At 28.6% G+C, this 27,236-nt stretch overlaps 2 protein-coding genes and 1 long non-coding RNA gene across 3 annotated transcripts; all 3 read left to right on the top strand.

The window, feature by feature from the left end:
* Window positions 1-207: 207 nt before the first annotated feature.
* On the top strand, window positions 208-2,815 carry LOC149877048 (uncharacterized). Its single transcript, XR_016448439.1, has 4 exons — window positions 208-693; window positions 812-878; window positions 980-1,207; window positions 1,289-2,815. It is a non-coding gene; the product is annotated as an uncharacterized LOC149877048 (long non-coding RNA).
* Window positions 2,816-6,897: 4,082 nt separating this feature from the next.
* Window positions 6,898-22,505, top strand: LOC149877047 (uncharacterized). Its single transcript, XM_090074610.1, has 13 exons — window positions 6,898-7,634; window positions 8,068-8,226; window positions 8,349-8,915; window positions 9,063-9,211; window positions 9,289-9,385; window positions 9,866-10,065; window positions 10,453-10,895; window positions 10,990-11,177; window positions 11,501-13,030; window positions 13,232-13,464; window positions 15,060-16,547; window positions 16,785-16,887; window positions 22,226-22,505. The coding sequence occupies exons 1-13, from the start codon at window positions 7,377-7,379 to the stop codon at window positions 22,364-22,366; spliced, it is 5,556 nt and encodes a 1,851-aa protein (XP_089930736.1). The 5' UTR covers window positions 6,898-7,376; the 3' UTR covers window positions 22,367-22,505.
* An 82-nt stretch (window positions 22,506-22,587) lies between these two features.
* LOC149877046 (ATP synthase subunit s, mitochondrial-like) lies at window positions 22,588-26,331 on the top strand. The gene is made up of 5 exons (XM_090074644.1): window positions 22,588-22,759; window positions 25,458-25,496; window positions 25,575-25,735; window positions 25,877-26,027; window positions 26,170-26,331. Exons 1-5 carry the CDS (start codon window positions 22,671-22,673, stop codon window positions 26,273-26,275), a joined length of 546 nt encoding a protein of 181 aa, XP_089930770.1. The 5' UTR covers window positions 22,588-22,670; the 3' UTR covers window positions 26,276-26,331.
* The last annotated feature ends 905 nt before the right edge of the window (window positions 26,332-27,236 follow it).

Raw genomic sequence — 27,236 nt, 5'->3', positions numbered from 1 at the left:
TTATCAAAAGTTGGATTTCATTCTAGATATAATATTTATAACATAACTTTTTATAAAATATAATAATATTATATATTAATTTATATAAATATTATATATATATATATATATATATATATATATATATATATATATATATATATATATATATATATATATATATATATATATATATATATATATATATATATATATATATACTGATGTATTATCAACTCCAGGGATATTAAATTAATTATTTTTAATTATTTTGTGTTTAGCAAAAATATTAGTAATAAAGAGAGATATAGTGGTTTTGTAACAATTTTTAGCTTAAGCAAGAAAAAGTTAATTTTCAAACATTCTTAGAATAATGAAATGTTATTTCATAAATTTAGTTTTTTTTTTAGCGATGATTTAGGACCAGATGGGTTAAAGTTATTAATTTTCTGTTATAAAATATTCATTTTTCATTATATTATAATATATAACAATGGTATATAAAATAAGTAAAATAACTTAGTATAAAAAATTTAAAATTTTATTTTTTAAATGGTTTTATAATAAATCAAAATAAATTTTTATTAAAGATTAGAAAAGAACATTTAGATTGTTAAAATGTTTATTAGAATGAATAATTGTTATTAGAGTTAAAATAGAGTTTTAAACTTTTTCTTAATTTATCTGCTGCTCAAAAAATCATCGTATTATTTGGTAGGTAAATTTAGTAATTGATTATTAGAATTTGATTTCAAAGAAGTTCTAAAGATTTTTATTTACTTGATAATATAAAAAAATCTACTTTTCTAATTTTAATTTAAATCTAATTTAGTACTGGCACCAACAATGGTAAAAAATTGGCCTTCGCTAAATCAGTCATATAGAGTAACAACTTTAAAGTAATCAATCATTGCACACAATGAGTTTTTTTTTAAATTTATTACTTTATTAAATATTAAAATGTTTCCTTACTCAAAAACTTATGCATTTTTATTTTTAGTTGATTCGAAATGGATAAGAAAGGAAATACTATATTTTTTTGCATTTGAGTTGATTTATTTATATTTTACGAAACTAATATATATATTAGATAAAAATAAATTTTTATGTACTGTGGGGTGCAAAAAAAAGCCACACTGATATTTTTTCTTGATTTCAAGTATAAATTGTATAATCAAGCAAAACAAAAAAAATTGGATGTGGCAGTGAAAAATTCAGGAAAGAAGAGGTATGCATATATATAAACTAATATTTATATAACAAAAATCATTAGAGATACAGAATAATATGGGCACATTTAATATTTTAGAAAACAGCAAACGGATATAGAAATTGGACGAATTATTGAAGCTGCTGACCGAGGAGAGTCTCATAGAAGCTATGTAGAGCGTTTTAAACTCCACTATTAGCAGATTGGTGAAGAAATATAAACAAAATGGTACAACTGAAAGCTCTATTGGATCAGGGAGAAAACCTAAAACTTCAAAAAAGGAAGATCGCTACATTCTTAATGTTGTCAAAAAAGATTGTAAAATCACATGTAGTGAGATAAAACTAGATTTGAACCTTACTAATATCTCAAAGTGGATAATATCTCATCGAATAAAAGTATCAGGTGAATTTTTTTCTGGAAAGCAAATAAAAAAACCATTTGTTAGTGAAATCAATCGCAAAAAAAGATTAAAGTGGTGCATTGAGCACAAAGATTGGACATGTGAACAATAGGCTAAAGTTATTTGGAGCGACGGGTCTCCTTTCATCTTGTTTTATAATGGTCGACCTCACTGTTGGAAATTAATTGGGGAAAATTCAACCCCCAAACATGAAACGCAACCATTAAACATGACAAAAAGGTCAATGTGTGGGGTTGTTTTAGTGCACACAAAGTTGGACAACTTTACCGGGTGAAAGACACCATGGACCAGCATTTGTATCACAAAATCTTAGTTAATCAACTTGGACCAAGTATAAAAGAATTTTTTCCTAATGGTGACTACATCTTTCAACAGGATAATGATCCCAAACATACAGCACGGTTGAATAAGAGATATCTAGAATCTAAATTGATACCAGTTATGTCTTGGCCAGCACAGTCTCCTGATTTAAATCCAATTGAAAACCTATAGTCTATATTGGATAAAAAGTTGAAAGATCGTAGGGCAACAAATGAAGATAAACTGTTCCAAACTCTTCTTGTTGGTTGGAATGCTTTGCCAAATGACTTATTAAAAAGGCATGTAGATAGTATGCCTTCTAGATGCGCAGAAGTCATAAAAAACAAAGTGTGGCCAATTAAGTACTTATACAACTAAAACTTGAAAAATACTTCACAAATCCTAATTTCTTTTTATTATATGCAATATAGAATAATGTCAAAAGCATTTCTATCAAAATTGTCTTATATCACTTTTATTATATGAGTTTGAGACATTTTTTATTGCTTTTTTTTTATTAAAAAATTGAGTGTGGCTTTTTTTTTGCACCCCACTGTAAATTTATATAGGATTATGTAATATAATTATATTATTATGTACTAATACTTTATTAACTATTTTTTTTTTTTTTTATTTGAAGTTGTTTATTTACAAATTGATTATTTAATCACGGAAAATTTAATATTTTATTGTAAATCAAAAATGATTTGTTTTAGATAATATTTTCGATAACATTCAATCTATTTTACATTTAAAATGTTCACTTTTTAAATTTTTATATGAACAACATTCCTTTCATTTACGAAAACTATACGGCAGTTGAGTTGCCACAACCTTTCTGTTGTTTAACGGGGAAAACGCATTGATTTTCAACGGAAATTTCAGTTTATATGCGGAAAATTTCCGGCAGCTACGATGACAAAACCTCCCGTTATTTAACGGAAATAAACGGAAAAAACCCATTGTATTTAAACGGAAATATCCGTTTATTTACAGAATTTCCGTTTACATGTGATGGGTTTTTCCGTAAAATAACGGGAAGTTTTGTCATCGTAGCTGCCGGAAATTTTCCGTAGAAAACGCGATATTTTTTTAACAGTGTATTATATATATTTTGTATCAGAAGTTAGCATATTGTTATTATTAGCATTGAGAATTTATCATTAAAGCTGTAAACATAGTTACTGATACATACACCAAACTGATCCACAAAATAAATAGTTACACCAATATACTCCCTCCCCCCTCTCAACACACACCCCCATACTCACTCACACATACACACACAATAAGGTCAAAAAAAAACAAACATAAATAAATGCACACACACTACTTCCCACACATAAAAGAAAAATATAAATAAACAACAACCACTAAATTGTGCAGGCACGAGGAGAAGATCAGTTTGTAATCTTTTAATATAGAACAATTTTTTTTAAAATTTTTTATGATTTTAAGATTTTTCTTTAGTTTTTAACAATTCAAGGTATCATTAACTTTTTGAAGTTGATTAGAGATTTTTGGAAAGTAAAACACCAAGTAGAAAAACACTGAAAAATTATTTGTAATTTAACAACAGTTATTAAACGACACTTATTAGCCAAGTAATTTGATTTATTCAAAGCTTGCGAATCATTGTATCAAAAAATTAACTGATTAAAAAGATCAATCAGATCATAAAAAACGCAAAGTTCCAAAATTTCAAAAACTAAGTTAAAGTTTCTACTCTGCTTTTCCTTTTTGGGCAAGTTATTTGGAGGACCTCTACTTTAATTAAGCCCAACACGTAGCAGCCAAGCAGGGTACATTCTGGTATGCTAGCGGACCACAAGTTAGGTAACCAGTGGAATGGCATACTTTTCTTAAGCCAGGCCTTAATGTTATTTTGGGTAGTGGGCGGGTGCTTAGTCCAGTCGGAATGCATAATATTTTTCTTATGCCTAGAAGTCCATCCGGAGTTTGTTGCTGTTTGTGTTCACCCCAAGTCCCATTTTAAAGAAGTGTGGTGACATGGCATTAGCCTCACTGTTAACACCCAGGAGTTCAAAAGCGGGGAACTTAGTGTCCATAACTATGTCTACATCTTCTGGTCTTCTACATACTAAGTGGTCATTTCTCCTGTTCAACTTCTAATGCTGGCCGAAGTTCTTCTCAAAGAACCTGATCAAGCCTGATCAAGTTTCTTTCTTGAAGTTGTTTAGCACTGCGGTGGCTTTTAACTTGCGTGTCTCCTTCATAACTTCTGTCAGGAGATGACCAGTTCAACGGAATAGGACTTCAATCCCAAGTCTTTTGTGACTGTTTTGGGGTAGGATTTAAAATAAAGATTCATTTATTTAGCAATGGCGCGCATGAACTTGGCTGGATTTTGGTTAATTTGTTCAGCGTCTATGATGACACGTATCATTTCTTTTCAACATGAGTCCTCTTGTCTAGTAACAGTTCAGGCAGGCTAGTATTCAAATTTTACTTAATGTAAAATGTTACTTAATTCAAAGTTTACTTAATGTAAAACCAAACGTGTCGAAATTTTATATCCGTGAACATAAAATTAGTATCTGTAATTTTGAAATAGTCTAAAATGTATATATCAAACTAATAGGAGTAGTTTTTAATTTTCAAGATAAAAAAAATCGGCATTTATTTTGATTTTTGAGTTTATTTTTTTAGAAGTTGATCGTTTAATGCAAGTGCAGGGGAAGATAGTGCAAAACTATCTTCTTAATAGCAAATTATAAATATAATCCAAACGAAAAGTAATATCAATGTCAAAATACCCAGAAATTAATATCCACTCTCTGACTATATTCTACTTTTTCAAATTGATAGATTACAATACATACAAATAACTTAATTTACAAAAATATAATTTACAATGCATGTAAATAACTTAATTTATAAAAAAAATAAATTACTATGCATGTAAAATAACATTAATAATGACTAAAGAACGTAAGAAAGTTTTTAAAACGAAAAAAAAAAGAAAAAAAGTAAAACGATATTAATTATTACATTTTTTGGAAATATTTACTATAATAACACAAAAATTACAAACTTAAAGTTCTGCGAACATTAAGTATAAATTAAACGCTGATACGCAATGATCACAATTAAAGTTGTCAGTCATTTTCCTCAACACTAGTACATTCGCCTGGTTTCTCCATGTTCCCAACGCCATTTCTCTAACCCAATTTATGCAATTAACGCTGATTTGAAATTATTATAAAGCGCGCCAAATTAATTTCTTTGTAAAACATAGAGTAGCTGTTATTTTAGTACAGAACTTGTAAATAAGTAATTTAACAATACTGTAAACATATAGTTGCATAAATTGTAACTTAATGCGTAAAAAATTTAAATAGATACAACAAATATACGTATTGAACTTAAGAGAACGCAGAGTATCGGCGTTGAAATATAAATGGTACCGTATATACATCTATAAACCGCACTTTTTAACCCAAAAAATGTGGTTAAACTTATGGTTACGTTTACTACACGAGCCAGAAAATTAAAATGTTCATAAAATTTTAATTTTACCGTGAGCTATTTTTCGTGCCAATGACACGTTTTTTTGACTACACAGCCTCACCAAAAAATATTAGGTTTTTAATATTCTGTACGTGAAAGTAGATAAAGTATCTCAAATATTGCATAAATAAGCATTAAAGTTGTTATCAGATGTCAGTTTATTACTATATTTGGTTGTATTCAGTTGCGATAAAGACCATGTTGAATCTACAAAAAAGAAAAAGGTGCTCATGTGCAGCATCATTCAAATTAAAAGTGATTCAAAGAGCTGAGGAAAACAACAACAGATCTGCTGGAAGAGAATTTGATGCGGATGAACGACAAGTGAGGGATTGGAGGAAGCAAAAACACATCCTTGAAGACATTCCGAGAACAAAAAAAGCTTGCCGACCAAAAGAGATCAAGTTAACTGATCTCGAAAAAGACTTCAATGACTAAGATAGTCAAGAAATCATTCCAAAAATGTGGCATCAGAAATGCAATATTTGGAACTGAGGATGATTTCATCTATGAATATGATGTTGACACCAAGGAGCCAAGTGATGACAAGAATGATGCTGATAAGAATGATTTGTATGCTGATGATATTGACAACTTTGGATTTAAACTTCTACTTGGTTCTGATAAATAAAATATGTTCAAATGTTTTTTTTATTTTTATACCTCTGACTAAACTCATACTGCGGTTCATGTAACGGTCACTCAAAAAATTAACTTTTTTAACCAAAACTTTGGGGTGCGGTTAATACATAAGTATATACGTTAGCATTAAATCTAGAGTTCCAGGACTTAACAGCAGTACAGTAAGTGTAGCTTAACGCGTAAAGTTTTCAAATTCGTTTTTTTTTTTTTTTTTTTTTTACCATTTCTAAGTTTAGGAGTATGTGAAAGCAAAGTTGATTATTGCTTTGTACTGTACTATTAAGGCCTGGAACTCTAAAAATGATTCCCTAACGAATTAGCTTTATGACAGTTTCGCTAGATGGCAGAACTAGTTACGTTTTAAATGCATGGGATCGTTCTACCCTAAAGGTTCGTTTTACACTATACTTGCCCGCTTGATTTGTCAATTGGTTCCAAACAAAGTTTTAAATTAAAAACCTTTTTTTTTTGTCAGGTTCATACATCTGAGCGCTGGAGCGCTCAGATGTATAAACCTAAATCCGGACAGCGCGCTGTCCGGATTAAACCAAAAAGAGTAACTAAGAAAATCACGATCCGGAATTTCACACTAATCACAATAACAAAAGAAAGAATTTGCAGGAAAACAAACTCGCAATTTTTTTTTTACATATCAATAAGCGGTCAGTCAACCCCACTTATTGATATGTAAAAAAAATAAACTATGATCTGGCTCACTGTAATAGAAAACGGAATGAGATCCTGTCCTTCGTTTCCAGGAACCGTTTTCCGTTTTGCAAATTTAATTGCTTTCGCTCCATTTGGATTCTTTAAAGGAGAAAAAACATAACTATAAACAACTGTAAAATCACTATGTTAAACGAATCAAGGAAATTACAAAAATTTGCGGTGGTCAAAGTTTAATGGCTGCTAAACCAAATCTAATAATTAATTATTTAAATTTTCATTAAAATTTATCTTTAAATATTTGAATCGCAAATGATTTGGGGTAAAGTGAGTAAAGTATAGAGATCTTATAAAATCCGAGAATACTTGGTTCCCTAAATTGGATCTGATGTTTTGATGTAACTATTAACTTGATCTGGTATCAGTCATGCCTAACTCTGAGATCTGTCTTTTTTTTTCTAACAATCTTTAATATGGGTTATGTATAAAATGTCATATTACTCATGAATATATTAGGCTTAATATTCTAAATGCTTTTCAGAAATTAACACATTTTGTAAAATACCAATTTTTATGATTTTTTTTTTGTTTTTGCATAAATAATATTAGATAGCATATATAAAAATGGTATCAAACTCAGCTACTAAAGTGACTTCAACTTCAAGTACTAAACGAAAGCGCCCAAAAAAAACTGAGATGTCTGTCAAAAGACGTCGCATTACTTTTAAGGATTATACTAGCAGTGATAACAGTGCTGGTGATGGTGATGAAAGTGACATGTCTGATGAGTTTGAAATTGATTGGGAAAAATTGGAGGAAGTGTTAGAAGAAAATGCTGCCAAGGCTAATTTAACTGCTATTAATGTTAAAAGTATTTTACGTGTAAGCTTATCCATTTGCTATAATTATCTTTTCTTAATTTTAAAAAAATATAAAAATGTTTATAATAATTTAGCAAAAGTTGAAACTAATCACTATATTGAGCTATGGTTTATTTTCTACATAATTTTAAAATTAAACCTTTTTACCAAATTAAAGTCTATAGCCCAATTTTTTAAATTAACTGCCAGGCTATTATTTTTATGTAAGTTTGTCAATAATAAATTAAAAAAAAAAAATGAATGAAGTTTTACACAAAACATTTAAAAAAGAGTAATAAATACCTATTTTAGATATTTTCTAATAAAGATAAAAATATCTTCACTATCATTAGCTATACTAGCTTTTGTTTAGCATTTAAAATACCTCTTTTAAACCTTTACAAATTGTAAGTTATACAATTAGTTAATTTTATAAGTTTTTGGGTTACTTTTAGCACGTTTTATCTGATAAGAGGGTTATTGAGTATGCACAAAATGCAGCAGAAAACACATCCAATGAATTTGTAAGTAAAACAAAGCTGACTCGGTCTAAGGCAAAGCTAATTGGTCAAAGCCCACTTTGTTTACCTGGTATGCAAGTAAATGAACCAACAGTGAGTAATTATTTAGGTTTTTGTTTGAATTAAGCATTTTAATAATTTTGAAGTTTATCTTTGTTTTGAATCATAGCTACACTTTAGCATCTTGCTAAATAGTTTTTGAAAATACAATTTAGTTTTTGGACTTAAAGTTCCCAGAAACATCTTCATCCGATGAAGAATATAAACCTCAAGATGATGGTGATGATAACTTATCTCAAGCTAGTGAAGAAGAGTCGCTCTATAGTGATGCCACTTTAGATTCATGCTCTCCACGCCATAAAGCATCTACACCACTCCCAATTGTAAATGAAGAAATCTTAGATAACGGTAATGTGATTGATAGTTCTGAGATCATAAAAGATTGTCTAAAAAAAGATGAAAAGAATGTTTTTAAAATTCCTGCAGTCCCTATTCAATCTGCAATGCATTCTTCAAATTTTGAGCAACAGATTGCACTAAGAACACGCTCAAAATGTCCAATGCCAGATATTGAGGTTCAAGAGATTGAAGCAATGTTTCAGCCTCCAGATTCTGATGTCTTAGATTTTTCCCCACAAGACAAAGATGATCCTGATGAAATTATTTGGAAAAATTGGCTTGCAGATTTTATGAAACCATTAAAAGCCTTAAATGATACAAATGATGAACAAGATGAAGATTTTAATTACATGGCTGCTGATGCTGATAATGAAGATAATGAGGTATGAACTTAAAAAATTACCTGTTTATATGTTAAACACATTCTTTCAAAATAATCTTTTAATTATAAATGAGTACCACTGCATCAGGATCTAATACTCTTTTCCCTTTTGAATTGTTATGCAAAGTTTAAGTAAACAATATTTTAGATGGAGGAAGAAATGCGCAATGATAAAGCCACTCGTGTTACTCAAAAAGAACTACAAGAGCTCTTTAATGAATTATTGCTGGGATATTCTCAACAAAATTTGAAAGATGATTTTAACTCTGAAGAGACTCTCAATTCCAATAAGTTGTTGTAAGTCTGTAACTAAAGACTAAAATTATTTTTTCCTTGTGTGTTTATATAAACTATAAAAATGATTAATCTTTTAGAGAAAATGATATGGCTCCCATTTCAATAACAGAAGCCACAGAAGTTTTGTATATAACATTTGAACAGCGACAACATATACTTGCTCAAATGCAACAGGTATTTTTAAAAAAGGTTAATATGGTATATTTTTCAAATATATTTAAAGTCGATAAATATAAGCATGTTTATTTAAATATTTCTCAGTAAAAAAATCAAATGAACTGAAAGAATTTTTTCAGGACAAAATTTCTTCAGAAATCTTGCAAAATTTCTATAGAAATTTAAGATTATGTAGGAGTCTTAGAGAGATTAAGATTCATAGAATTCATGTTTTTTTGAAATATTATAGAACTTCTTGTTCTGATATAGTATACTTTATGTTGATTAGTTTATAAATCAATATAGGATCTTTTGTATCTAGAGACTCAATAAATGCTTTGAAATTTAGTTGACTTTATATACTTAAGGGTAAATCATAATAAAAAATGTCCAATACGTTAAAGAATATATAGAACTTTTTTACTATAAAGTAAAGATCAGTTTTTAATTTCATAAATTTTTTTTTTTTATGAACTTTTTTTTTTTTCTTTTTCTAAGCATGTTCAATTATTGACTCAGATCTACATGCTCTCTTGCACGCGCGATTCCTTAAGAAATGAAACTCTAATCTGCAAACAATATATTGAAGAATTGGCTTTATTTCATGAAAAGGCTGTTGAGAATTCAAAAAACAATGTGGGTCATGTTCGTGCAGATTTATCATCCTTTTGTGCCCCTGGCATTCTTGATGCTTATAGGTTAACTTTTATTTCTATCTTTTTCTAAAAAGCATTGACTGTTTAGTATTAACTGTTTTTGAAATTAGGATCATAAAGACTAAGTTACTTTTGTAGTATTTTTAACAGTTTTCATAATAGTTTGTTAAACTTTTTACACAGATAAAGCCTAAGTTTTTCATACTCAGAAAAAATTTTCATTAAAAAATTTTTTTTTTGCAAACTGAAAGAAATAAACTCTTCAAAAGAAATTAGAACATTTTGTTAGAAATATTTACAAGTTGTATTTTGACCTGCTCTATGAAATTTTGGATTTTTATAAATCGTTTTTAAACAGTTTGTTGAAAGTCTATTTTTAATGGAAACTGTGTGAGATATTTTACATATAAATATTATTTATTACTTTAGAATCATAGCAAGTTTAGATATATCAACAATTGAACCACCAGAAATTTATCCAAAATCAAAGCATACTCGCTGTCAGATCAGTAGAACAATTGCTGGAATACTTTGCAAGGAACCTTATTTTTCTACTTTTGTTGAACTTCTACCTGCAATAGGTATGTGTGAACGAAAGAGACAAAAGAATCATTTTGGATTTCCATCAAACCGCCTAAAGTTTTCCAAGTTTGAAGATCATCTTTTAGCTTTGGGTCTAGAGCAATTTAAACAGCGTGGTAAATATGAATTAATAGCAGAGCATCTATTACCTACAAAGACACCTGGTCAGTTAAGATGTCGTGTGAAAAATCTTTTAAGTAGAAATGAAATTTCTAATCCAGTTGCAGTTCTCTATCGGGATGACTATTTGCCAGATTTGAAAGTAAAAGACTCAATCAAAGTACCAAGAGGTTGATATTTCTTTTATTAAATTTTTTAATTTAACAAATAAGTTTTTGTATTTTTTTCACCTAGAGCAAGTATGCAAAATGTTTATCTTTTCAGAAATATCAACAATAGCTCTTGTAAAACTTCCCAGAAGAATATGGGAGGGAAGATTAGTCCCACGATGGTTTAATAGTAATTGGCGTAAGTTTTACTTGGATATGGTAGAGGATGAAAAGAAAAAAGAAGTTATTGAAACAGAAAATGGGTATAGAAAAATTCTTCCAAAAGTCCCAATTGGTTCACAGGTAGTTCAGATTTGTATCAAGGTTTAACAATTTTCGCTAAGTCACCAAGTTCTTTTATATTAATTCCAGTTTGAAGGTTATGTGTTCATAGTGTGAATTTGAAGTCATTAAAAAAGTTTAAATGATTCTTTAGTCTATCTAAATATTGTTATTAATTCAAATTCTGCAAAAGATCAACTACATTAGTTTAATTGTACAACTAGAAACAACAAAGGCTGAAATTATTTTCCGGATTTAATAAACTACGAGAAATAAATGGTTACATTTTTATTTTGTTTTATTTTTAAGTAGTTTTTTTTTTATAGTTTTAGTTTGTTGTTTAGAATACATTTAACAAAGTTACCTCATTCAATCTGGTAAAACCTTTAACTAATTCATGCGATGCAAGCTTGTTTGCTAAAAATGTTGTAAATGACAATAATGGTTCTTATATCTTGGGTTTTATAAAAGCTTCACCACAAAGAGATGATCCAAAAGCAGGTAAAAGTCTCGTAAATGGTGAACATGAATCCCTTATTTCTTCTGTTTCTACATGTTTGAAATCATGCTTAAATTCTCCTTCTGATTTGATTAAAACTAATATTAGTACAAGACTCAGTTTGGATCAATCTAAATCGAAAGATGATTCTAAAACTTGCAATCATTTAAATATTGTAAGTGAGCCTTCACAAATTAGAGAATTGTTGCCATCAAAATTGTCAAATACCCGAACTTGTTTGAAGACACCAGAAAAAAAATGTTCAGACAATAATTTACAAACTCCAGAAAAGTTTGGAGATAATTCTGGAAAAATCTGTTTTAAAAAGCATCCACTACCCTACCCAGATTTCAGCTTACAAACTCCACAAAAATGTGACATATTTACTCCTCAAAAAGTTATAAATTTTAATTCGGAAAATTCTGATTTATCACAGTTCTACCTTGATTCTGAAACTTCAATGAAAGTTGATAATGAATCTCCAGCAAAAATCAATAAAACTTTCGAAGAAAAATTAGATGTTGAAGTAAGTAGTAGAAAAACAAGTTCTGATTCTATATTTACTAATAGTGCACAACCTATAGATTTAAATTGTCCTCAAAGTAATATGTCAACTCCAGATAATAGTACCCACAGTCCATGTTATGGTACATACACTCCTAGTTGCAATGTGCATATTTCAATTAATGAAGTAAATCATCCAGCTAACAGTTTGTTCACTCAAGAAAATGATCCGTATGATCCTGACAACAGTACATCTTGTATAAACAATCAAGCAGAACATGAAGGTGTTAATTTAAACACAAATAATAGTACCCATTTTGAAATTTCAAAAAATGAACCAGACAAAGCTTTTCCAAAAAATGCTGCTTCATCTGTTAATACTTGTTCTTTACAAAATGCTGATAAAGTCTATCCACAGTTTGTAAAAGAGTCAGAGAATGGCAATGTAGGACTTTCACCTATCAACACATGCTCCTCTAGTAGCTCTGTTAGTCTAAATGATAAAGAAGTAGCTGATATTTTACAAACTGCAAATTTGTGTGTAAAACAGAGTGTTTCTCAAAACAAACAAAAGGATGTAAAAGAAAAACCAAGAAAACGTAAGTTAAAGGAAGTATTCAATTTTAATGAAAAACTTAGTGAAAAAGCAAAAGATTTGGCATATATATATTTCAAAAGAGTGAAAGAAACTTTAATAGGAAAGCCTGATATTGTGTCAGAGTTTTACCTTGTAATGCATAAGCTAGATACCAAGGAGTTAAACAGACTAGATGCATATTATCGTATTTCTGAACTCTTTGTTGACTATCCTGAGTTAGTTGACAATTTCACAGGATTTCTTGAACAACATGAAGCACGCCATGTTGGAAAGGTATTTTCTAGATTTTTTACTGTATTATCAAAAAATAAAAAAGATTTTTGTATTAAAATGATGTGTTTTTGTAAGAATGTAAAACTTAATAAATTCAATGTTTATATTTATTTAACAAAATATTTTTTTTAAGTACAGCATTTTGGAATAGTAGAATTGCTTTAGTTTTAGTATTTTTATATCTATTTTAAATGATTTTAGTTTTTGGAATGGCTCTCATTTGAACGAGTACTTCGATTTCAGCTATGTTGTGAACAAGCTTTTGTTAGCCAACCAGGTTGGTATAATAAAATCATTCAAAAAATTGTTGATGTTACTGAAATTTCTGGAAATTCAAAATATATAGTTGAAACAGTTACTCCCATGTTTAAAGGAAATACAACTCTTATTCATCAGTTTATAAAGATGTTCCCAGATCTTTCACCACCGCCTTCGTAAGTTGACTTTTTAAACTTTTTAATGAAAAAAACTATTTTTATCTCAAAACAAAGGCTAGGTTTTTTAGGAGCCTAGAAAAAGATAAGTTTTAAAAAAAAGTTTACATTTAGTTAGATTATTTCATTTTGTGTATGTATGTATGTATGTATGTATGTATGTATGTATGTATGTATGTATGTATGTATGTATGTATGTATGTATGTATGTATGTATGTATGTATGTATGTATGTGTGTGTATGTATGTATGTATGTATGTATTATACTTATTCAGCATGGAGTTAAACAGATTTTGACAACCTTCTAATAGAATGTTTTTCTAAGCATTCTGGATGACATTCCATAACTCTTTCTAATTTTTTAGTTTTTACTATAAACAGCTTCTTTTACATCTGACCTAAAGGTTTTCCAATGAGATTGAAATCAAGTTGCTGTGCAGGCCACCAATCCATAACTATGATCCTTTTCTCCACAATTCAACTTTCACTCTGCAGTTGATATGCTTTGGGTCATTGTTCTGCATATAAACCCATTGAGTGGCACATCTTCTGCATAGGCCATGATGTTGTTTGTAATATTTTGAGATAAATTTTTTGAGATTTGAGTTTTTGATCCATAATTCCATCAACTAAATAGATCAGTCCTATGCCATAAGAAAAGCAAGCCCAAATATTTTCTTTTGCTACACCATTTTTAACAGTTTTTTAGAATGTATTGCAGTTGCTAAGAGTTAAGTAGTTTACATATATCCTTACATATATCCTATATCCACTTGACCCAAATAAAAATATTTTGCTCTCATCACACCACAAAATATTGTCATTTTCAAGCAGGGAAATCACATACCTTTTTACAAAATGAAATCTTGCTACCATCTTGCTGCCTTTTTTTCAAAAGGGGAACTTTTCTTGATCTTCTGGTAACAGTTTTACTTTTTACCAACCTATGTGCTGTTCTTGAAGAAATGTTTAAATAAAATCTTAAATTTTCTTTAACATGGTGGAAAGTTACAAAAGGGTTGACAACAGCAGCACATTTTATTAATCTGTCTTTATGTTCACTCATTTTTCTTTTTCAGCCTCTTGTTTTAGCTACAATTTTCCATTTTAAAGCATTTTTAATCATTGGCGAACAACCCAATCTCTCATGAATAAATGCATATGCTTTTCCTTTTTGTTTTATGGCACTAAAATTAATCTTACCTTTAACTAATACTGCTAAAAACAAATAAACAGCTAATGTAAACACAATAAGAAATAACAGATATATCATAACCAGGAAAACTAAATTTGTTCATATGTAAAATTCAGGACTTCTCCAAGGAAAAATTTTTTCTCAAAAAAAAGTTTGAACAGTGTTATAAATGGTTTTTGTTCCTAATATCTGTATTACTGTTATACCTAAATTTCAGAAATTTAAATAAAATTGTCATAAATAATTATTTTACTAGTCACTAAATTTTGACCTCAACTACACACACATATATATGTATATGTGTGTGTGTGTGTGTGTGTGTGTGTGTGTGTGTGTGTGTGTGTGTGTGTGTGTGTGTAAATATTTTATATATATATATATAATATTTTATTTATTCAGTTATGATGATGATTATGAAGTCATTGACTTTGCTGCTGTGGCAAGTGGTGCAAAAGATATAGACGATTTTGAAGAGATTTTATATCATCCTGAGGTGGAGGAAAATGTGGTATTGCAAGATGATGTTAAGTGCAAAAAAAGAAATAAAAAAAGTTTGTCTAAATTTTTAAATAATAAATCAAATATCAATGTTACTGCTCGGAAACTGAGTCAACTCGCAAGGAAAAAGAAAAATGAGCGTAATCATGAAAGAAAAAAAGTTGAAAAAATGAATTCTTTAAATGAAATCAATCTTGAAGAAAATATTGTATCTGAGGAAGATGTTGTTGAACAAAAATCGCAAGCAACAACACCATCAAAATGTAAATCACCAAATTGCAAAGAAATGGGAATAGATATTCAAAGTTGTGAAAACTTGCACCATCAAACCAGTAACAAATATGAAAGCAAAAATCAACGGATTTCAAATGAACTATGCTCAAACCTATCTCCTCAAGATGTTCACTTTGAAATTATATCATCTGTGATTAATGAGGTTATTGAGATTTCATCTGATGATATCTTACAACATTCACCTAGTCCTGTGATGGAAAATGCTACTTTGCCAAGGACAGATAGTCCAATACCAACTTGTCAGCTAAATGAATGTGAAAAATTTTCTCAAAAGCCAAAATCAGTTAAAAGAAGACTTAATAAAAGTGAGCTTATTACTCTTAGTAATGAAACTGACTTGAGGAAAACTGACTTATATGTTCCCAATACACAGTCCCCAATATCTGAAAATATTGTAGACAAAGATTTGGTGACTCAAAGACTTTTGAAAACAGATGATGAAGAGAAAACCTCTGTTGCTCAAAACAAGCTGACGTTTGAGAACAAAGATCAAATACCAATGCTTCCAAATGTCTTCAATGAAAATAGAAGTTCAGTTGTTCCATGTCTCTTAACAGTTGATAGTAACATTAAAAACCCATCAACTCTAAATTTCTTGACAATAATTGATGAAAAGAAAAATGAGGTAGTTAAAAGCTTTGCAGAAGTTGATAATGGCAGCTTTGATTGTGAATCGTGTGAATTAACCTTTCCAGATCCTTTACATTGTGAAACAAAGTCATATGATGATCTGACTTTTGATGGAAAAATTACACCCTTAAGAAGATTAGGAAAGTTTGATTTAGTGACTCTTGAGACTGGTAGAAATGAAGAAAGTTTTGAGAAGTCACCAAATGAGTTGATTAGCTACTCAATTCCAATGCATACTGAAAAAAATAATACTGTTCTTCCACTAAAACTTTCTCAGGAGTTATGTAAAGATGCTTACAATCCTACAAGCAATTTAGACTCCCTCTCTTCTGAGAAAAAATCTTCTCTGCAAAATGTTTCAGAAGATAAACCTATGGCTGATGAAATTCATCAAGTCACAATTGATAGTCAATATTCTCACAGCATACCTGATAGTGTAGCAAAAGAATGCATTGCTTGGAATAAGTAGGGTGAAATTTATTTTAATATTTTGTTTTCAACATTAGGTACTTGAAATTGATTTAATTATTAAAAAAAGGCAGCTTGGTTCACAAATGTTAGTTAATGTAAATGATTAGGCAACTTAAACAAATCGGGCATTTGTTGACATAATCAGCTATTTACCTAGAAATTGTGAATTTTATATTAGTTATTTCTTTTGCTGTAAAATTTAATTTACTGTTTTCACAAAATCATATCTAGAGAAGAAGACATGGTTATCTTAACCACATTAAGGATGCTAGGAGACAATGAAGATGCCTTTAGAAAAATTACTCAAGCTTTACAGTCAAAAACAGATAAACAAGTATATCAAGATTATCTTAATTATTTGTTTTTAATTTTATATTCATGTGTGCATATTAATATATACACACATGCACATATTATTTATATTAATTTATTTTCTTTTATCAACTGTAAAGCGTAAGTGAAAAAATCACTTTTAACAAATTTATAACAACAATTGTTGAAAAGTTTACAAAATAAACAAAAAGTTATGATAATAGAAATAGTACATGAAACAAAAAAATAGTACTGTATAAAAATTAACATCAAAACATTATAACTGACATTAATATTTTGTTGGGTAGTCTTTATTCTTTATTACTTCAGCACAACTTAATAGCATACTGTTAACAAGTCTTTGACATTAATTGATGGTATTGGCACTCCAGACTCAGACTTAGAGGATTTTTTATCTTGTAAAGCCACCTCAATATCTATATTTTTGTTTTAAAAGGTTATGTCATCAGCTTTTTAACTTACTTTGAGTAAAACAATATTTAGAAGAGAAGAAAAGAAAAAAAAATGAAAATTTTATGTTATGCAAGAGTTTAAGTAAATCGGTTAATTATGATCAAAAGTTTATTTAAAATGCCATTTAAAATGCCATTTAAAATACCATAAGACTATAAAGACATAATATTATATACTATTATTATGGATAATTTTAATTTAAAAGAGTACACACATTATACGGTTCTTGCCAGTTTCTCCAAAACTCTTGCACTGTAAACTTTCTTTTTCTGTCCCTAAGAATTTTTATGTTATCTTATTTTTAAATAATTTGTGTATTTACTTGATTGTTATTTGTTCAGAATTTAATGAAATTATGTAGGAATGTGTAATAATCTATAAGGAATGTTGCAGCTTTCGTATTAACCATTGAGTATTCAACTTGTGGTTGTTTTTTCCTAAAGGTTATATCAAAAGATCAACTAAGCAAAGTCTTAATACACAAAAAATTCAGTTGATTTTTGTAGCGTATTGGAATAAAATTTCAATTATTATATCTGAAGGTAGTTAGGAGATGTATTTCCATCATTAAGTAGCACCTAAAATCATGCGCTCAAGGCTAAACTTCTGAAAAAAATGAAAGCAATCGAGCTTTAACTAGATTACTGTAGTTTTTGTGAATACTTCTTTTCTAATATATTTTTTAATTATCTAATATGTAACTTATTATAGATTATTTGATCTAAATGGATTAAATATAAAAGGGAAATAGAAATTGTGGAAGATAAAAAGAAATGAAAAGTCTTCAGATCAAAGAAAAGCAAACTTTTTATGATAAATAAAGTTAAAACAGTTGTTACAGATAAATATTTCATTAAAAGTATACAAATTGCTTTGAATTTTGAATTTTAATTTTCTATTCAAGCCCTCAACTCCCTATGGAAATGGATAGTCTTTAACACATAATACTGAAAAGTCTGCAATTCTTTCATGCCCTCTTAGCAAGATTCAATATAAGGAGAGATGTGAAAAGGGAACCTTTGAATGCATTTTAAGTTTTGTCAAAACACCTTGGATCAAAGGAGAATTTCAAGTAACATCAGATAAAAATATTTTCAAGAACTTCATGAAGATGGACAAGAAGTATTCAGATTTGAATAGAAAAAAATACAGCTAAAATACAAAGCAAATGAAGAGGATTTTACTGCTTTTTTGAAAAGCTGTTTTGAATTGGTTTTCATATGCTGGAATTTTTTTAAACATAGAAACAAAGATCAGTGAGATATGATCTGTGTAAATGAAGACACCAACTCTCACCCCTTTAGTTGATGAATTTTCTTATCTAATGTTCTCAATGATAGGGTTGGATGATAAGAGAGTGAGAGATTGGTTGTTATTTCCATCTCACAGTATTTATTGGTACTCACAGTCCATCAATTTAAAATTTTCAACACTTTGTGCATAGATGTTAAAAAGAAAGTGAAAAGCAGAACCGACTATTAACTGTAGACAAAGGTTAACTCTCAGAGTTCCAGGTGAAAGAAGAAATAGGATTATCAATAAAAAAACTATAAAAAAATGTGATGTCACTCAGCAAACTGAAAAAACAGAAGTTATGGACTAAGGATTAAATGAAGTTTTTACTCAATTTTAAATGCTAAATTGTAAATTTTAAAATTGTACTTTTGAAAATTTTCTTAAATGGTAAATTTCTTATTGAGTTCAATATTAGCGATTCCACGGCTCAACGAAAAACATTTGACATTTGACAAAAAACAAGAAATTTTCATGAACTTTACTCTCTTATATCTTTTTGTATGCTTAAGCAAACACCTTGAGGTTTTTTGAATCAATTAGTGTTACTCAACTTCTTTCCAGCCAAATATAGAAAGTACTATGGATTATATGGCTTCATTTAAATTTTATCCATATCTTAAGACCACTTTTAAGAAAAAAGTTTGAAGCGGGAACGTTTTTTTAAAACGAAGCTTTTGGAGGTTAGGATTCCTTAGTACCAAAACATATCCAATTTTTATAAAACATTCCGTATATATTAAAAAAAGGATGAGGAATCTAATGGAATGTGGACACTTTTTAACTTTTATACATAAATTTTTAGTTCTTAGCGTTTCAAAAGTTCAAGGTTAATTTTTTTTTAAAGAAAAAGTTTTTTTTAAAAGTGTTCAGGTGGAAATTGCAAGTTTAGTCTTTCCTCTTTTTATAACAAGTATTTATTTATGTTTTCTTGAAGAATAGATTCTAAGGATTTGTATATAGAAATTATGTATATATACATCTATATTCCTTCACATATTTTATGACGTTTTTTTGTTTTGATTTTCGCGACATAAGAATCGTTTTGTTCTATCTCCAAGTTTTAACGTTGGGAGAAAGTTTTTGATTTTTTCTAAAAGTAAAAATTGTTTAAAGTTTTAGCTTTAATTTTTAAAGAAATAATAACTTTTGCTTTAAATAATTTATGTTTAAGCAAATTATTTGAAAAAAAATTTATAAAATAATGCGTATTTTAAAAGTCATTAGTACTAACTAAAATTAATAACTCATTTTCTCCCAACTTTTAAAATGGAAGATAGAACAAAATAATTCTTACCTCGCGTTTTGCGTAAAATAGATGAACTTGGGCAGTCCGCACAGATTAAAATAAAAATTGTGGTATTTTATTTGCTTATAGTTGTTGGATCACTATAAAAAATTTAAAGTCAAATGTAATAATGGTTCAAAAGTTATTCAAGAGTCAATATGACACCAAAACTAAGTAAATAAGTTAAAACCCACAGTCTGTAAAATAGATGATTCTGGACAATCCCGACAGAATTAAATAAAAATATTTTGGCAATTTATTTTTTTATAGTTGGTAAATCAATATGGAAAATTTCAAGTCAAATGTAATAACGGTTCAAGAGTTATTCAAGAGTCAATATGACACCAAAACTAAGTAAATAATTAAAAACCCTCAGTCTGTAAAATAGACAATTCTGAGCAATCCCAACAAAATTAAAATTTTTTTTGTTGGTATTTTGTTGTTTTATAGTTGTTGAATCAATATGGAAAATATCAAGTCAAATGTAATAACGGTTCAAAAATTATTCAAAAGTCAATATGATCCAAAAATACTCTCTTTTTTGGTGCCATAACATTGCAAATTTTCCATACTTAAGCCCTATACCTTTCGTCAAAAAATCATCAATTTTTGCACTACAAAAAGTTCAATAACTTTAGATCCGCTTAACTTCAAAGGCCGAATGACCCCTCATTTTTTAAGTCAAGTCAAGCTTTATACAATGATATAAATTATATATGTTTATTTGAATTATAAAAAAATCGTCTGGAATGGCTATCAATATGTTGTCTTTTACTTTGTTTACAGTAACTGTGATAGCTCTTATAAAGCGTGTACACGAAATAAATGTGAAAGAATAAGCACGTCATAAAAAGAATAATGTGAAATTTGTGCCTAAAACAGAAAATCCTCAAAACTGCCCAGAATTGAGAGTTATTGAAAAGTACTGGGCTATTATTAAAAGAAAAATGAAAAAAACAAAAAAGCTTTGCAGAAACATTAAAGATATTAAAATATCATTTAAAAAAGCATCAAATAGTTTTGATTCTTATTCTGTGCGCAAGCTTATGGGTACCACTAAAGTAAAAGCTCGAAATTGTATTAGATTCCCACAGGAATAATTAATTATTTTTTTTTAATGTTTGATCTTCTTATATTATTGTATTAAAATTATTACTTGGTTCGAAATAAAAATTGAGGAGTACTTTTTTTTAGTTGTTTTTCTACTTTCACATATATTTTGTGTACACGCTTTATGTTTGATAGGTTATTTGAAAACCTAACATTTTTACAACTAAATCAATTTTGACTATGTAAAAAAATTAAGCAATTTATTTAACCTTTTTTGCATAACATAAAATTTACTTATTTTTCCTCTTGTGAATATTTTTTTATTCAAAGTAAGTTAAAATTCTGAAGACATACCCTTTTAAAATAAAAATATAGATAAGAAATGACCAAGGAATAAAAAAAAATGTTTTCATTTCAACTCTCCTCAAACCACCAAAATTCACTGTATTTTTCCAATTTTGAAGGACAAAATTTTAACAACATTGCTCTTGAGGGGGGCATAAAAGTCATTAAATCGATCTGAAAAAAATTGTAAGTTTTAACATATTTGCTCTCACTTAAGCTGAGTATGTGCTAGAATTTTTAAAACTTATTTGACTCCTCCTCAGCATGCTTTTGTACACCACTCAAATCCATGTTAGTGACACAGAAAATCATTTTATTTTTTGTAGTATTTGTCATCAAGAACAAAATCGAGGTCTCAATAATTCTCAGGAAGCTTTTTACACTTTGGTTGGGGTGCTCTTTTCTGTGGGTCATATAAAAAAAAGCCTCTTAGATTTTTTGTAACATCTAAGTTGGTATGTTTTTAAAAATAGCACTGATGTATTGATGGGTGCAACCAAATGATCTGGTGACGCGTTTTTAAGAACAATTGGAATGATGATAGAATTTATTTTTTAACTTTGATATGTACCTTTGTTTGCTATTTTAACTGGTCTATCAGTTCCAGGTTTCCTCTTACGATTACCATTTTCTCTAAGAATCCTAATTGAATGAAAAACAGACCTTTCATTGTATCTGATTGCTACAAAATGGCCACAAATTTGCTTGCTAGATAAATGAGAATTACTTTGATAAAACTTGTGCAACTCCTCTTTAACATTATCAAATTTTGCCATTATAAAATAAAAGAACCAAAATAGATTTAATTTTTTTTTTTTTTCAAAATTTTATAAAATCAAATTTTCAACAAAAGAAAAATTAAAAAAAGATATAGAATTTATTAATAAATATATTTTAACATTCGTTTTAGATTAAAACCCGAATAGATTTTCTTATGCAAATGTTAAATGAACTTGCTTCCAACCAAGAAGATTCCTGTCAAGAAGATTCCAGTCGAGAAGATTCTAGTCAATCATTGAGTGTAGATAGTGATAATTCTAATTCAAGCTGACAATATCCATTTTTTCTAATGTTTTTTTTCTACATTAAATAAAAAACGAAAATTATAACCTATATATATATTGTATATATAACATATATGTACAAATCTTGTTTGAATATTTTTTAGTTATATTATTTATTAGTGTAAATATAAGTTGTTTTTTTTTGACCTTAATATTGAAAATGGTAATAAAGATTGCATCTTTATTACCATTTTCAATATTTGGCCCAATTTATGGTTTTTTAAACTGTTTCTAAAAGCTGTTTTAAAAATCATATTTCTAGATCAAATCAATATTTCATAATCTAGCTTTATGGCTGTATGTAGATCAAGGCTGTTTTTGCCTCAATCTAAGAACATGAACAGACATTTTTATGCCTGGCTTATTGAAGTTTTTAACAGGTATGTGAATTATTACTGGATATTAATTTTAACAAATTTTTTATCTAAAAATACCCAGTACTTTGAAAATACCGCCTTTTAAATTGGGAGCAAACAAACATTGACGGAATCCAGTTCAAACTTTTAATATTGCATGAATGTGTTGTCGTATTTAAAAAAAGACTTTATGTAACGCTGCTATTTTTAATCATTTATCAATAAGAAAAAAAAATCCTAGAAAAAAAGTGTAAATCCAAAAATATATATTATAATAAGTATTTGCTAAAAGTTTTTATTGAGAGCCTAAAGAAATATTTGTTTATGCTCTACATCGATTTCCTTTACCTAAGTAGCCCCAAACTAGACCCTTGAACATTAAAATCGACCTATAAATATTATTTTTAAGACAAATTAGATATAAATTCTAATATTGAAGGTTTGGTGTCTATACTCATACACTAACTTTGTTTTTTTTTCGTATTGTTTTTGAATTTTTTTTTTCGTTTGGTCTTTGTTCTTCATGAATTTTGTACAGTTGTGGTACGCATGCGTAACATAAATATCAGGTAATAAACAGTCGCAACTGTAAGATCTCATAGTAATGTGAGTAATTTAATAAAGAAGTAGAAATATTATCATTTCACTAATCAGTAATTTAATTGGTGAAATGATAACGATTCTACTTCTTGTTAAAAAGAATTTTTCGCTGGTTTTAAAAAAATTTTTACCAACTAAAAGTTTTATATTTTGCCAGCAAATTTTTGATATTCACTTTTAGCTATCCTACTCAAAATTGTTTTAAAGTGAATTTACAAAAGACCTAAGTTAAGACCCAAGTTACACAAGACCTAGTTTACGGGATTGAGAACTTTTTCATAAAACCACGCCACATATATACATATTTGTCTTGTAGTATACATATGTATACTACAAGACAAATACGTATATTAAAAGCAATTATCGCCAAACACTCCTTAGCGCACGAAGTTTTTATGAAAACACCTTAGTGTTGAAGAAAGAAAAAATAGTGTCGCGTTTGAACAAATACAAAGGGGAGAGCAATAAATAAAACTAAAAATAATAGTAAAAAAAATAAACAATACCAAGATGAAACATCGAATGGGCTCAAAATTTTCAGGCCGGATACAAAATTAGCAATAACTTGAGAAATACTTAACAAATTAATTCCAAATTTTTTTATGTTGAAGTTTATTGTATCGTTTAAAGTTTTTAATCAGTTTGTACAGATTTCAAAGGACGCTTGGAAAGTAATCGAGTTTTTTTGAGAGTAGGTGCCATCATGGCCTGGATCTTGCTTTCAGTGATCTTTTTCGATGCTGCTGTCCATTTTTGCTTAAATTTTTAGTCATCTTTCGCTGATTTGTTGCTTTTCAACAAGATTTCTTTTACAACTGCCCAGTAACTCTCGATTACGCGCTGTTCAGGGCAGTTTGGAGGATCGGCATCTTTCGGGACGATTTCGATGTCATTTTGATTGCGCGAATTGCTTTTAGTTCTCAACCAATCGCTTTAGAGTTTTTTTCTTGGTGCAAACTTTTAAACTCTTGAGTTTTTTTTCCTAACAAGGAAACGACTGCATTCGAACTTATTGGCGAGACCTTTTTTTGGATGGCATGGATTTCTTCTAATTGAGCGGGTGATCGAATTCACTTTGTTTTTGTCAACAAAGCTTTTCTTTCTTCAACAAAACGTCTCTTTTTTGTTTGAGTCTCCTTGTATCTGCTCAATGTTTCCAACTGAAGATTTAGCGGGTTTTGACAATTTTGCAATTTTTGAATGTGAGTAGTTTGGTTTTGAAGAAAAGTTTTCAAAACTTTTTTCTGATTATTTAATTTTTTACTCATTTTGGACTGATGAAATGAGAGTATAAGTAAAACACCAATACAATTAAATATATGTATATAGAGCGTCATTATAGGAAAAATTTGAAGTTAATTCGTTAAGTATTTCTCCAGTTATTGCTAATTACATCCAACCAGGATGTTTTGAGCCCAATCGATATTAACAAATTTTAGAAGAAAAAAATCCACAAAGTGAAATAACTTGGTTTTGTAAAACTTGTCTTTTTTAAAACACGCCATGTTGTTGTCATCCATAAAAAAAAAAGATTTTGCCTCGATTTTGTAAGTTCTTAAATAGAATATAACGTTTGTTTCCTATAAGGGCTTCTAATAATCTCTCGTCGTTTCTCCCAAACATCACGTGATCAATAAGCATGTTTAAAATCTTTATATCTGAAACCAAGTTTAAACCTAGTTTACACCATACTACAAGAGTAGCTGAAAATTTACCCTTTCAATTCTACTTTTACATTAAAACACAAAATCTTTACAATTTTCTCAGAAAATTATAAACATCGACTTACAGCCTAATGAAATGAACAAAGTTCTAAACTGATTCTCTCGTTTCTAAGAACTAATATTCGTGCGTGTTTAATGGAAAAGGAAATTGACATTTTTATCTTTAAATTTCAGTTGTTGAATGGATGGCATATATTTTAATCTGTTGAATGGCATATATTTTAAGCTGTTGAATGGCATATACTTTAAGCTGTTTCTGCCATTTGTTTTCTAAGGTCTCCTAAAACTTTCGTCACACAAAAGGATATTTAAAAGCTCAAATTTTTTTTTTCTTATTTGCAAAACAAAGGCATCCACTATAAATAACGTTTCGATAGCTACTTGTCTTTTTATTTTAGTCCTGATGAGGAAAGAATTAAGCAGTTTGGTCCTGACAGGTTAGGCTTGCATAAAACAATCTTCTCACATTTTTGAAATGCGTAATTCATATTTCTAAAGAGAAAGCAAACGTTTAGAGTTGCTGCAGAATGGATCATTCGTAATGGTGGCAGGGTGAAGTTTGAATCAAATATCACCTGGTCGACAAGCTATTCAACTCTGCCAAACAGTTTCAATAAATTAGTTGCCATCGATGGAAGTAATATAGCACTCACCTCAAACGGCTTAAATCACCTTAGTAAGGATCTTCTAGATTTGTATCCAAATCATTTGAAAGAAATTAAAATGCAGTGAAAGAAAATTTTTATAATATAAGAAAATAAAAAAATTATGATACAAAGCATGCCAATTTACATATTACTGTATATAAACTTTCTAGAAGGTCTTAAGCGTTTGAGCGAACTGCTGTTGAAAAATTGCCGCCATATAACGGACATTGAAAATCTTGAAGAAATATCTGACAGCTTAAAGCACCTGGACATAAGTTATTGCGAGAACATTTGTGACATAACTCCAATTACAAAGCTCAGGTATCGCCTGAAATCATAAATTGAGTTTAAAATTCTTCAAAAGCGTAAAAAAAATTTTTATTTCATTTTTAATATCACTTCAATTTTAGTTATGAAAATATCAAGAGAGAAATGAAATCTTATTTCGATTTTTTTTATTTAGAAACCTGGAGTTTTTAGATATTTCTCAAACCTTAACTGGTTCAAAGAGAAATGAGGCCATCAATCGACTGAAGTTAGAACTACCATTGTGTAAAATTATTTATTAATTATTTATCTTACTAAACGATATTTCTTATGTTAACCAGAGTTATATATCGAAAACTTTTATAGATAAAGCCAGGTTATGGCGTTTGCATAATCAGTAGGGGTGGGAGTTAAGGTTAGTTTTAGTCTGACTAAAATTAGTCGACTAACTTTTTAGTGTAACTAAATTTAGTTGACTAACTTTTTAGTCTAACTAAATTTAGTCGACTAACATTTTAGTCTAACTAAAATTAGTTGACTAAATCAAAATTTAGTGCTAAAAAAGACTGAATAACCTATGCCATGTAATTATATGAACATAATTTGAATTATGACAAATAAATCAACTTAAAGACATTTATCAAAATTTATTGTTTCTAAGAAATTTAAAATACGAAATATAATTTGTGACAATTCGGTAATAAAAATGTTTTGTTTGTACCTAATATTGCCCCAAATTTTCTTTTATTGAATTAAATAAAAATTGGTTTGTTAGCAGAACAACTCCGTCAAAAACAGCTGACATTTTATACCGAAAGCATGATTAGTTATCATTTTAGCAACAATTTTTAAAAGAAAAAAAAAATTGAAAGTTGAACAAGATATATATTTAATTACACAATATAGAAATAATAAAAAAACATTAATTGCCTAACTGTCTCAATCTTATTGTTGTCACTGTAAATATCTGCGCTTTTATGAATGTAGAACGAAATAAACTACGTATTGTTACCTCAAAAAAATCATTGCAGGTGTTGTATAAAGGAAATTCGAAAATAAATTACGCATTATTACCTCAAAAAATCATTGCAGGTATTATATAAAGGAAATTCGAAAATACTTCTGCACATTACACACCTTTCAAAAACATGGCATTATCTTTTTTTATAAATTGATTTCACATGTGTTTTATAATTTGTAATTCACTTTAATTAGAAATTGAAAAAATCCAGATCTGAACCGCTTTTCATTGAAATTTTAAAC

The sequence above is a fragment of the Hydra viridissima genome, unplaced genomic scaffold (genome assembly GCF_058129835.1).
Source record: "Hydra viridissima isolate aposymbiotic clone 2 unplaced genomic scaffold, HvirCarnegie_v1 scaffold_17, whole genome shotgun sequence".
NCBI lineage: Eukaryota > Metazoa > Cnidaria > Hydrozoa > Anthoathecata > Hydridae > Hydra > Hydra viridissima.
The sequence above is the reverse complement of the archived record's forward strand: the minus strand, read 5'-3'. Positions and strand labels throughout refer to the sequence as shown.

Excerpts from the sequence above, each read along its gene's own strand:
- LOC149877046 (XM_090074644.1), top strand. The coding sequence starts at position 22,671 with ATGGCTGTATGTAGATCAAGGCTGTTTTTGCCTCAATCTAAGAACATG. Across the intron at positions 25,736-25,876 it reads AAACGGCTTAAATCACCTTA|AAGGTCTTAAGCGTTTGAGC; the intron begins GTAAGGATCTTC and ends TAAACTTTCTAG. Across the intron at positions 26,028-26,169 it reads ACTCCAATTACAAAGCTCAG|AAACCTGGAGTTTTTAGATA; the intron begins GTATCGCCTGAA and ends TTTTTTATTTAG.
- LOC149877047 (XM_090074610.1), top strand. The coding sequence starts at position 7,377 with ATGGTATCAAACTCAGCTACTAAAGTGACTTCAACTTCAAGTACTAAA. Across the intron at positions 11,178-11,500 it reads AAGTCCCAATTGGTTCACAG|AATACATTTAACAAAGTTAC; the intron begins GTAGTTCAGATT and ends TTTGTTGTTTAG. Across the intron at positions 13,031-13,231 it reads AAGCACGCCATGTTGGAAAG|TTTTTGGAATGGCTCTCATT; the intron begins GTATTTTCTAGA and ends AAATGATTTTAG.